This window comes from Musa acuminata, chromosome BXJ2-11, assembly GCF_036884655.1.
Source record: "Musa acuminata AAA Group cultivar baxijiao chromosome BXJ2-11, Cavendish_Baxijiao_AAA, whole genome shotgun sequence".
Classification (NCBI taxonomy): Eukaryota; Viridiplantae; Streptophyta; class Magnoliopsida; order Zingiberales; family Musaceae; genus Musa; species Musa acuminata.
Window position 1 is genome coordinate 27,755,471 of NC_088348.1, and position 12,645 is coordinate 27,768,115.

The 12,645-nt window shown below is 41.3% G+C and overlaps 1 protein-coding gene across 1 annotated transcript; it reads right to left on the reverse strand.

The window, feature by feature from the left end:
- Positions 1-2,993: 2,993 nt before the first annotated feature.
- On the reverse strand, positions 2,994-4,117 carry LOC135627581 (GATA transcription factor 4-like). The gene is made up of 2 exons (XM_065133703.1): positions 3,884-4,117; positions 2,994-3,116 (listed from the first exon to the last, which is right to left on the reverse strand). The coding sequence occupies exons 1-2, from the start codon at positions 4,115-4,117 to the stop codon at positions 2,994-2,996; spliced, it is 357 nt and encodes a 118-aa protein (XP_064989775.1).
- Between the last annotated feature and the right edge of the window lie 8,528 nt (positions 4,118-12,645).

A 12,645-nucleotide genomic window follows, 5' to 3' on the forward strand; every position in this document is an offset into this window, starting at 1 on the left:
GCTGCTCCTTTAAGTAAACCAGTTTCATGAGGATGCTGTCTCCTACTGTCTGCATCTGCATCTAGTCGCAGTGCAGTCCAGCTGACAGCATCATCTATGTAGAAAGAAACAAGAACTAACGTTCAATATCATGGTCAATATCTTTTCCTAGGAATGTGGCAATTCTTAGTGTAATCGACACTTATCATCCTAAGTCCAGAGTTTGCTCAGGTTGACCCAACCTAGCAATACAGCATTGAGATTTAGTGGTGAGTTGAACTGATAGATTATTGCGTCTGTGAGAGTAGGGGGGGAGGTGACCACCGAATGAGATGTCATATATGGTGGAGCAAACCAAGAAAAATGCAGGGGTTAGGTTGATCAAGCGTAGAAAAAGACCAGCAAATCAACAAATGGAGGTTGATTGCAGCAAGGTCATTGTCCATGCCCTGATATCATGCATTCATTCTGTCTCTTAGTCGTGCTTTCGTATGCTTGATATCTAGCTTTACGGATAAGAGAAGCACCTTACAGCCATGTTCTGAGATCTTAGGGGTTAAGTCCCGTAGCAAAATGGTCTGCCTGCAACAAACAAAGGTCCCATTCATTATGCGAGGACATTGTAACTCCATTCTGAGATGTACATTTCGGATAACTTATCATGGTTTTCTGATGGAGATAAGGGACTGTTTTGGATGATCAAACTAGGTCTCTAAGAAATGCTCCCATGGCCGTCATTAGCATGCAAGATGGAGGGAAGGCGAAGACGCGCATTGGTGAATTCTCCTAACCTACCGAAAGCCTGCTACATTGTTCCGAGCTCATAAGTGGAGAACACTATCAAAAATCTTTCAACCTGCTTATCAATCCTCAGCTCCCTTCGGACCACCACCATCTTCCTGGTTTACCGGGAGCCATCCTTATCATTCTGTCAGATGCCACCAAGGCGTTGCTGCATTCATCGGAGCCAGTGCAATGGTGTACAGAACAGGGCGAGTCCCTATAGCCTGCGCGAAACGAGGCGTACCTGTGAACGCAGGATGTGTTCCAGCTGGATTCTGGCTCAAATATGGTGGGTGATGCGATCTGTGTGTCGAGCGGATTGTGGATCACATCGTACTTGAGATCACATCCATGAGCTAATGATCATGTCCCAGGTGAACGTCCGGATCTCATTATTTCTCGGCCTTTGTCATCCCCGTTGCTGCTCCTGCTCCGTGGAAACTCGCACAGTATAAAGGACTCTGACCTGCCATGGAAAGATGGCACCGTGAGCCACATTTCCTCTCTCTTTTGATCGCGTCATTTAGCAGAAGAGACCTTTGCATGCAAGCGCTACGTACTTATCTTAGTCTTGATCAAAGAAAGCATAGGGCTTGGTTTCAACAATTGTTTTGTGCTGGTTGTACACATAGACCTAATTCTCAGCAGCTGATCTTTTGCGAATGCCTACTCATGCTCAATTTTTGGTTGCTGTCAAAATGCTCTCACCACTACCACCGATGACTTTTGAGGCCACAAACCTGAGGTGATGGACAGTCCTGATGATGGGACTTTGACCAACATGGAGATATCTCATTGTCGTCGATAGTTCCGAAGTGTCACATGATAGCGGGTGATGGACGGGGAAAGGTTTTGAGAAAAGGAAGCTAACGTGATCCTGCAGCACGAATGGTCCACATGAGAGGACGTTAATCGTAGAGTTATTTGACTGATGGTCCATGAAGTGACAGTGTGGTTGTCATGCTGATAGGTGCGATGATGGAGATACGGCATCAATCCCTGCTTCCTTTTGGCTCCTCTGCTGGAGATAATCCAAGTTTGTCTTGGGAGGCGAAAGTTACTGTATCTTCCGTCGCCAATGCAAATCGATCGCATTCGATGGAATTTTCACTCTTTTGGTAGGAGTGTCGGACAGGCAGAATCTTTCTCCACCATTTTCTCAGATAAGAGAAATAAAATAAGAGCTACAATAGAAGAGCTCTTTCCAGCTTCTGACGCATCTTAAATGATGACTTGATCAAGGAGCTTTTGTGCAGTATCTGATCTTTGTACTATTGCATGAGTCTCATCATTTCGGTTTATGAGGATACGTTTTCCGAGAGTAAGCCAATTTTGCTTGAGCACTTGGAACAGTACCATCCACCATCCAAAAGCTCTGCAAGAGGGAATGCACGACCACAATCGAGAGGCGGTCAAATTTACAGCTCAACACGCACAAAAGAAACCACGTCAGCAATCATTTCTCAAATAATAACACACAGTGCTAAGGCATCATTTCAAGGCAGCGGTCGGATGTCACCCCTTTCAAGGAAGGATAAAGCTGTTATCGGAGTTTATTTATAAGGCATTATTGCACTTGAAAAGTATACATGTGATTTAATGGCTTCAACATTTGGGATGGATAATGCGAGAGAAAACACAATGCATGACTTGTGCCTGGAGATGGAGGCCGAGCCGCACCAATTGGCTCACCTGACCGGCCCAAATAGTTCGATCGAGGTTGATTTCCGATGGAGCTTCTTCCTCGTTCGTGTATGTGCCGAGTGAGTCGAGTGTACGGTCAACGCAAAGTGGCTCGTGAGAGATATAGAGGAATTTTGTTGTTGTTGTATGTTAGCATGTATAACAGTGTTTCATGCATGACGCACTGCCATTAATGCAATCACTAATGTTGACATTTACGATCTGCCATTAATCATGCACTAAGGAGGGCAAAAGGGAGTAATATCAGGTAATCAAGTCTGCTTGATTCATGGACGTATCGCTTCTCATTCTCGATTACAGCAGCCACTTCGACCAACCAAATGATCATCTCCAGGGAGAGCGAGGAACTGCAATGACAATGGATAAACACTCTGCTCCGCTGCCACTCTTCTTTTCTCCGAAGTGGTACACTCTACTGCCACTGAGACACACAAAAAAAAGGGCCATTTATTGCAGCTTCAATGCCTGCTTTATCATGACCTGGAAAGTTTGGAACATTAGGGAAGCTCATGCTGGCTTCTTCTTCATCATCTTGCTCGGTTGCCTTTAGCACTCAACTGCACTACATGATCTGGCGGAGCCAGAGTCAGGTTGGTGTTAATCTTCTTGGCTTCCTTCCGATACCGTATGCCGCAAGCATTGCACAAGCTCTGGTTCACATTCCAAAAGGTTACCCAAGAGATCAGCATGCATGCAGGGTTGAATGATGCTTCTTTTGCAGCACTTCTGGACAAGGATAAAGATTTCGAGCAGAAACGTAGATATGTGAAGTGGACATGCACTTTGTTACTCGTTCAGACTATGAAAGTTATTGCATCATCTTTATACATGCACTTCATTACAACCCCAATCATTCTCCTTCCTACCCAAAAATAGAAGAGACTCGAAAGAAGTACGATAGAAGAAGAAGAAACTATTGCATCATCTTTATGGATCACACTCTTATAGTCAGATACAAAATTACTGAGAAAATAAGGTATACATTATCAGATACAAGATTACTGGGAAAATATTCTGAACACAAGTATTGGATCATTCCTCAGTAATTGAAAAGCTGGAACTTATTCGAACACCAAATATACGATCAGATTATATTTGCTGGTCTACCATATATACGTACTAACAAAAGGAAAAGAGACAAGAAAGAAAAACATATAGTAACAGCAATAAATGTTGATGATTTTCCATGTATTTTAATCGAGTAGCTGTCTTGCACTGCATGCAACGGAGGCTTATTTCTATCACCAAATTTAGCATCGTGCTAATATCTGCCCAAATAAATGGTTGATAATAATCAAAATCCCAAGCAGTAATGCATGATCCCCAATGATATTATAGCCATTAAATCCTCTAATAAAATCCATTTTGTATTGAGATAAATGAGATGATGAGTTGGTACAGAAACTATATAAATCACCTTAGGCCCGTCGGGGCCATTTCGCCACAGTGGAGTTTTGGTCTCTCCACAAGCCGAGCACCTCTTGCCGATGACCATGAGAGGAGGACTGAGGGAGAGACTGACGTCCAAACCGGACATGCCATAGTTCCGCTCCTCCACACGACTCAGGAAGTCCCTCTCCACCAAAGGCTTTGGGGAGGAGGACGACGACGAGGTGGGGGTGGAAGAGAAACCCACCAGGTCGTATGCCATCGCAACCTTCTATACACCCACCCCCCCACTCACACTTGCAACTTCGATGGCGTACGCCTATATAGGGAGAAGAGAGTCGATGGATACGGAGGAAACGAGGTGGCACCGACGGCCTCCACCTTTCATCTGATCGACCTAGCAACTGAGTTGTCCTTCGTGCATGAATGAACGTTGAGGTGTGCTTAATCTCGTGGGAACTTACCTTCCTAATGCCCACCTCACTCAGACTGTAACGCTTCTGAGCCATTGAATGACTCGAGTACAACATGCATTGATCTGCAAAACAACACCAGCTGAACTCCCACTATCATACGTAAATATCCCGTCCTGAATCGGGTGGAGTCAAACGTACGGAGATGATGGAGAATTAAGTTGAAAGGTCAACGTTCCCAGTTACGTCTCGCAACGTGGTATCAGCTTATTTGTCGTCTTTACGTACTCTGCATGCAGACGGCTGTGCTGTGGATCACGTAAATGGGCCATCATGCATGGATATATTTGGGCCTGTTACGTATGAAATAGATCCGACGATGACTTTGATCGAATTAGAAGATCTGATCAATTATTATTATTAACTTAGACTTAAATATCTTAAAATTAAGGTATCTAAATAATTAGAATAATCCCACGTCAGAGTGATCTAAAATAATTTTTTGAACGAAATGAATGTTTTTGGTAGGTAGTATGCAAATGGACGGTCTGAAGAGTCCCATCAAAATAATTCATTTCGCCATAATTATGGAGTGTCTATTTTGACCCCCCCAAAAAAAAACTAATAAGACAAAATCGATTTGACCATTTAGTCTTATCAAAACCATAATTTTGACATGTAAAAACTAAAGGGTCCTATAAGAAAAAATTGTTTCGCCATAATTATCGTTGTCGATCGTTTGTTTGTTTTGACTTAAAAAAAGACTAATGCTACAAAATAGATTTGGCCATATTGGGCTTATCAACACCATAATCTTGACATATAAAAGGGGTTTATTATCCTTCAATGAGCCATATGATTCATGAGATTGGTTATTTTTTTCAATCTATAAATAGGATTGAGATACATACATTGTTTATCTCGTATGCCTCTTTTGACATTTATCTGTGTTCTTGAGTCATCGAAATTGAAAGATGTGACCCAATGAACTGTTTCGTTTGCGGCTGAAGTTGAACTGCATGCTAAACTAAATCGGATCAACAGTTTACGATTTCAAACCAAACTAGAATCAAGGTTGATTAGCAAGGAATGACATGACCAAGATGTGATTGTCATGCGATTCCAAATTGGATGAAACCAGAACGAGCGCTTCTGAAACTATGGTCCAAAAATCTTGTCAAGCAGTGCAGGTTACATCGATATGTGGTTGGTGCTTCGCTGTTTTGGGGTCTCATCAACAAAGCGTCGTCGGAGTGTCACTGCTCCGACATCATTCGCATGAGGAAAGGAATAGCGCAGGCGCGTGTGCACCACTCGAGGCCATTCATCGGAGTGTGGGTGGAGTCGTCTCCTCGATCACCAAAGGCCTTCAGGTCGGATCGTGCGTGGACGATCGGGTCGGGTCTTCTTCTCAGGCTAAGAATTTTAGCCAACGTTGCACTCTTTTTGGTTCTCTGATGAGCGAAGATGAGGTTGTATTCGCAGCTTAAGTTAATATAAGGGGCAACGACGACGAATGAGCAACGTTGGCGTTCCATCTGACCACAGACAAAACCCGCCGAAAGCGTGAACACATTGCTCTCCTCTCCTCTCCTCTCTCTCTCTCTTCGTCTCCATTCTTCTACATTGGCTTTCTATTCCTCCAAACTGTCTTGTCCCCCTCGGCCATAAGCTCAACTTTCCCACGTCCGATACTACCAAGAGCGACAGGCACGAATCCCCCGGCCCCGGTGCTTATTGTTCGTCGTACATGGATCGCGAATTTGCATCGTTCTGTCATTGTTGACGAGCAAATGGCTTGTCCCCGTGGTAGTAAGAGACTAAGTGGCTTCTGCATCACGGTCATTTTCTCATGTTATCCTTTCGTTATCTGCTCCTTGCTGTGCGTTTCTCTTCGTGTTACACGAGGGGTGATGCGTCCCATGGTTGTGTAGTTAGTCGCTGTAGGAAGACGACGACGTCGAAACAGTGGCCATGTAATCACGACATTCCACGTCCGTTTTTGTATGAGACAACCAATCCAGAGCAGCAGCTTCACCAAGTGTTCTGTCCTCTCCAGCACAGCGACAAAGGAGCTCATCAGGCTTGCACGCTCCTTTTCCTTTGACAGCTTCTTGCAGACTCATTCAGGTTTTAGCATCTGATCGATTCATCTGCTGCTAGTAAATGCCGTAGTAAGTTTCTGATGTGACCACATCTATCAAATTTTTAGCATCTGATTAGCTCGTCTCCTGCTAGGAAATGTCATATTGAGTTTCTGATGTGACCACATCTTTCCAAGTTCATTTTGAATGACAAGAACAAAGAAAAAACAACCATTCTGCATTCCTATCTGGCCTCGACAATGACTGAACGATTGGTCAGGATACACATATATTAGGTTGGACATTAATCCAATCTGAGAGCATAAGCTTCTATATCATAGATCAAATTTAATATATATAACTCAACTTTTTTTTATCATCAGTGATATGTGACTATCCTCTCATGATTCTTTTTTTATCACACACACGTAAATATTTTCAACAGTAAAATTCAAAGAAGATTTCTCCTTCTAAAACATATCAGTTTTCATATTCGAACGCCAACCCAATTCGTAGTCAAAGTTAACATGAAAACAATCCACATCGAACTCTGCCACTAATCCTACCTTTCTTTTCTCACGCGAACAGCAACCCAATTCGTAGTCAAAGTTAACATGATTACCAATTTATATTGAACTCAGCTTTGTTTTCTTACGAAGAGTCTGCTCATCAGTGGATTATTTTAACGCAGCCTCATCTTGTTGGATCTCGACATTCAAAAAATGTGCGAGAGTGGAAGTCGACGCTATGTCATGATCACCATGAGCTGCACTCATCACCTAACCACTCAATGAGGAAGTCTTGGCTTGATACAACAAGCTAAGCTTGATCGAGACCACTCCGCTTCAATTGTGGACCTCGTTGCCAACGCTTTCCTCGTGGATTTGCATTAACCAGATAACCAGATAAGTGACCAGCATCAACGATCCATATTCTTTATTCTCTGCTCGTTCCCTCTCGATGTTTGTAGATAAGAGGAGTTTTTCTCCGAGATCCTTATCTCAGAGGCCTCTTGATTTAATTCATGTCGGGAGATCCTTTCTTTTATCTTATTTGGAGATGGACGTAATTTCCAAAGGAATCACCGTGCAAAATTAGGAAGAACTTTGATAACTCGGGTGATGTCAAAAGATAACTCCCAGCAGATGCTTTTGAGCGTGTAAATCCTTTGAGTGTTTGACAAGTAATAGATAAAAATTATATTTTAAATATGTACTGATGTAAGTCTTGTTTGAGAAAATTATATTTCAAAGGTTTATTGAATATTTTATAATAAATTTGCCACATGATATTTTTAATATTTATTAAAAAATGAATATATATTTGTATTTAAATTAATAAAATTAAATAAAAAAATAAATATAATCTTGTAAAATTTTTGTATGAGTCAAATATATAATAAATAAAAAATATAATTATATAAATATAAAAATAAATCTTTATATTAGTTACCTACTAAATCAATCATAGGATACTTTCGAAATTTAAAAAATTATATTAGCATCATATAAATACTAAGATACTAATGTACAACATTTGAACATTTCTAATATAATATCTAAATAATTTATATATATTTTTTTTTAAAAAAATATTAAATAAAAAATATATTTTAAATATATATTGAATCCTTAATACATATGTCATCGAATCGTATCTTGGTACAGTTCTGTGGTCGTGTCGAGCGACACGTGGACTATGGAAGCAGGGGGCTTGGATCTATCGAGACGTGAGATCGTTATCTTGAACTGTTCGGGAGAATCATAGTACCGAGACCGATAATGATATGCATGTGATGGTCGTGCACCTTTTTCCGAGCTTGCCATGTTCGATCTCGTCCGTCGTTCTCTTGATGTGGTTGATGGCGGGAGGAAACCGAGGGATTCCTCTCAACCCGGTGATGTGGCCTTCATTTATTGGCAGCTAATGCTTCTGAGTGTGAACCAATGACGGCAGTGGCAGTGTCGCATTCGAGCGCCACTTGTCCGTCTTGAATCGCTTTCGCTTCATGCATACAAACCTGGCCTGCAGCCGTTGTGTCCCCTTCCCTACGCTTCCCTCTATAAATTCCCCACCTCTCTCCCTTCCCTGTCTCTGCCACTTTACCCGACCTCTAATCTCCACCTCCGTTTCCGACCCTCAACGCCTTGCTCCTCCCGGAGTCGGAGACCTCGAGACGGTTGGTCCTTTCTGTGGGCACCGGGCTTACGATCGGGAAGTCTGGGTGTCGTCAGAAAGCAATCTGAATTCTCGAAGGGCTGCATTCTCTGGACTTGCTGCTTTGGAGGAAAGAATCTTGTTTTGGATCTCCCGGATCTTTATCGCGAGCAAAGAGTTGCAATCTTGTTTCGGAATTCCGGAGGAAGATGACTACTTCGTCACTGCTGCCAGGGTTCCGTTTCCGTCCGACGGACGACGAGCTGGTGGGATACTACCTGAAGAGGAAAGTGGACGGGCTGGGTACTGAGCTGGATCTCATTCCGGTGGTCCAGTTGTACAAGTACGACCCGTGGGACTTACCTGGTAAAGCTGCACGTATTGTGTTTGCTAAAATGCAATGCTATTTCCCTATTAGATTAGGAGGAAATTTAGTTGTAGTACACTATACTTGACATACAGATAACAATTTCTAGGCAATTCTTGGTCAATCTTCTAAAGTCTAATCTCACCACTAATCCTTCGAAAGAAGAATATAAGAATTTTGGTTATCCTTTGAACAATGAGGTAAAGAAAAAGATATTGAGTTGATCTCTACCTCAGTTCCATGGCTTTTCATGCATGTGTCTCTTTGTTTGAGATATTTGGTTATGTGCCTGTATTTATATGCATTGATAACCAGAAGCCCCATTAAATTTTGTGTGATGTTTGATTGCTAGTTGATCGTAAATGGTTGAGATTTACGATTTTATTGTTCTTATTGTTTTGTTTGCTGGCTAGTGCTTAGTAGTCTAGGAATTGTCTTTGTGTAGCATCTACCCCTCTAAGCCAAGAGCAATCTCAATGTTGATGTATCATACTAATGTATATGTTGCGAAATATCCTGAAATTTCAAGAAGGAGAAACATCTCACACATTTAAATGTTAGTAAATGCAGACAAGTCATTTCTTCCGAAGAGAGATATGGAGTGGTTCTTCTTCTGCCCACGAGACCGTAAATACCCAAATGGTTTACGCACAAATAGAGCTACAGCATCAGGTTATTGGAAAGCCACCGGTAAAGACCGAAAGATTGCCTGTGAGCCTTCTGTGTTTGCCTTGAGAAAAACACTCGTGTTCTACCGTGGAAGGGCCCCCGGAGGTGAAAGGATGGATTGGGTGATGCATGAGTATCGCCTTTGCGAAAATCTACATGAAGGATCTTCTAATTTTGTGGTAGGTACTGATAGAAGATAAGATTTTCCTAACTATATGAGGAAATTTCTCTATTCTGTTGAGGAAAATCCTCTATTATGTTAGGGAAATCCTCCCTCCTAATTTGTATAAATAGGAGAGGGAACATGTTAATAGATTCAAGCTAAAGCTAAAGTTTCTCTACTTCAATAAAGCTTCATTCAATATTTGTTCTTATCTTCTATTATTTCTATCATGGTATCAGAGCCGCTTGCCTAGAGCAAGCTCTCATCTTGCTGTCAATTCATCATTGGTGTTGCCACTCTACGCCAACGTCCGTTCCCTTCCGCTACGGCATCTCTAGTGCTGCTCATTAGCACTGCCCCACCTTTCTTCCTCGTTGTAGCTATTTTCCTTCCTCTTCTGCTACAGCTTCCTCTTTTGCTACAGCTTTCTCCTCTGTTGCAGTTTCCTCCTTTGCTGTAGTAGCATCACTGCAACATTGCTGTAGATTTCTTCTCTAACGTCGCAGCCGTCGTAATCGCAACCACGACCAACGTCGTTGAGAAAAGCGAAGCTTCGCTCTTGCCTTCGGCCAGCGACCAACGTCGCTGAGAAAAGTGAAGCTTCATCCTTCGGCCAGCGACCAACGTCGTTGCATTCCTAAGAGGCTCCGTGGTCAATCCTCATCTTCCTCACCGCGGTAGTCTTCGCTGATCTGTCAACATTCGACAGACTTAAGGAGAATGAAAGGAACGCCTGTGCCATCACAGCAACAGCAATCGTAACAACAGCAGCAGCGATCTACACTTATCTTACTCATGAAGCCTCTCGCTTGTAAACAATTCTTTGCATCGATCCAAGATTGGTATCCTTGTCAGGAGCACCATCTTGCGGGGGCATGATAGAAGATAAGATTTTCCTAACTATATGAGGAAATTTCTCTATTCTGTTGAGGAAAATCCTCTATTATGTTAGGGAAATCCTCCCTCCTAATTTGTATAAATAGGAGAGGGAACATGTTAATAGATTCAAGCTAAAGCTAAAGTTTCTCTACTTCAATAAAGCTTCATTCAATATTTGTTCTTATCTTCTATTATTTCTATCAGGTACAACAACAACATGTCTTTGAGTTTACAAAGTTTATTCTTTTCTATAGATGCTTTACTTGTTCATCTTCATGTTCTTAGGGAGGTTTTGCGTTGTGCCGAGTGATCAAAAGAAATGTTCATGGGATGAAAACTGGTGATCTGCATGGAGAATCCAAAGCTAAAAGATGTCCCTCTTCTTCTGATGCATTTAAGTTTGACCCTAAAGGATATTCTGGAAAGGTCCTCAATAGTTTGGAAGAGAATTCATCACGCGTCACAAAAGTGTCTCACAGAAGCACAGATTCGACTCCTATAGCTTCTCCAGATGCTGATAGAGAGATCGACTCTGAGATGAGAGGCTTCTGGGAATCATAAGTAGTCTCCGATGCTTCAAAGGTATCAACATGCGTAAACAAGTGGTGTTCTTTATAATCGAAAGTCAACAAAATTATATGACATTAGCAACAAAAGTTTGTCATTAAGAATCTTTAGCTATAATTTCAGACTTCTTTGGTGGACCGAGGCATCTCTAGCTCGATGATTACCATTGGAAATACCGCTGAAAGAGAAGCATCCCCACCAAGTAATCTCTCTCCCTTCAGTGTCAACCTCATCGAGGAAGAGTTTGGGGTAGTGGGTGGATTTCCTGGGAGTGGAAGTTTGCTTGCTTTTCCAAGCCCTGCATATTGCATGGGACTTTACGGCAATGCAAGAGACATCACATATCAGAGCCTTGAATTGGATGCACCAAGAGATCCAAGTGCATCACATAGTGGTAATACTACCTTTCTGATTAATGAATGCATAAGTTATATCAATCGAATAACCTGTTTACTAAATCCATTTTGCCTTTGATTTCAGGCACTGAGACTTGGAACACGACAGCGCCTGCATCAGTCTGTAGACAAGCAGGTGAAGGAGAGGATGAAAGCTTGTGGTTGCATGAAGACAACTTGGTGGTAGTGATTTAAGGAAGTTCACATTAGATTGTGGATACTGCAGGTGACAGTTGATTATATAAGGGTAATTTGTGCATCCTTTCTCGATATGTTTAGAATAAAGAAGGACGTCAAAGACACCCCTCTCTATTGTCTGCGTCCGGAGGTATACACATCTCCCTTCGTCAAGAAATGTAACTAAAAAGGCTTCCTATCTCACCACTTCTATTCTAAGAAGCAAAATAAATCGACCATGTAATGATACCTGGTCTCTCTATCATAGGAAGCCCCTTCTGTTGTGCTTGGAAGTGAGACATTTTTGGTAAGTTAGGGGTTTAACTTGCATGGATTAGTGATCCTTATCATATTCTCACAAACAAAATTAATAGTTTGGCCTGAATCTAATATAGTCAAAATTAAATCTTAGCAAAATACATGTGAGGGATAGCACAGTGGTCACTTGACGGATTAATTGACCTATCAATTTTATTTGATTCGAACTATTGATCAAAATACTTAAACTAAAATTAATAATAATATACTTATCATATCTTTATAAGTCAATCTTAGTCTTACTCATTTAATGTGTTATAAGATTAATGGAGGTATTATAATATTTTCTATTCAAAAGTTTAACATTCACGTTAAGACTTAGTATAGTCTAAATCAAATCCTTGTATGATGCATGTGAGGTGGAGGTGACTCCACATCGTGACAAGTCCTTTGGTTCTATCCACAAGTAATTTTTTCTACTTAAGCTCACTTACCAAACACAAATATTATGTTGGCTCTCATATTAAATATCATGATCCAAGCTTGATGAGCTAATTAATATATTAATTTTAGTTTAAATATTTTTGATTAATAATTAGTCATCGTATCAAACAAATATGTTCATCGTTATTCAACAAATTTATACCAAAAAAATTAAAAA

Excerpts from the sequence above, each read along its gene's own strand:
- LOC135627581 (XM_065133703.1), bottom strand. The coding sequence starts at position 4,117 with ATGGCATACGACCTGGTGGGTTTCTCTTCCACCCCCACCTCGTCGTCG. Across the intron at positions 3,117-3,883 it reads ATGGCCCCGACGGGCCTAAG|AGCTTGTGCAATGCTTGCGG; the intron begins GTGATTTATATA and ends AATGTGAACCAG.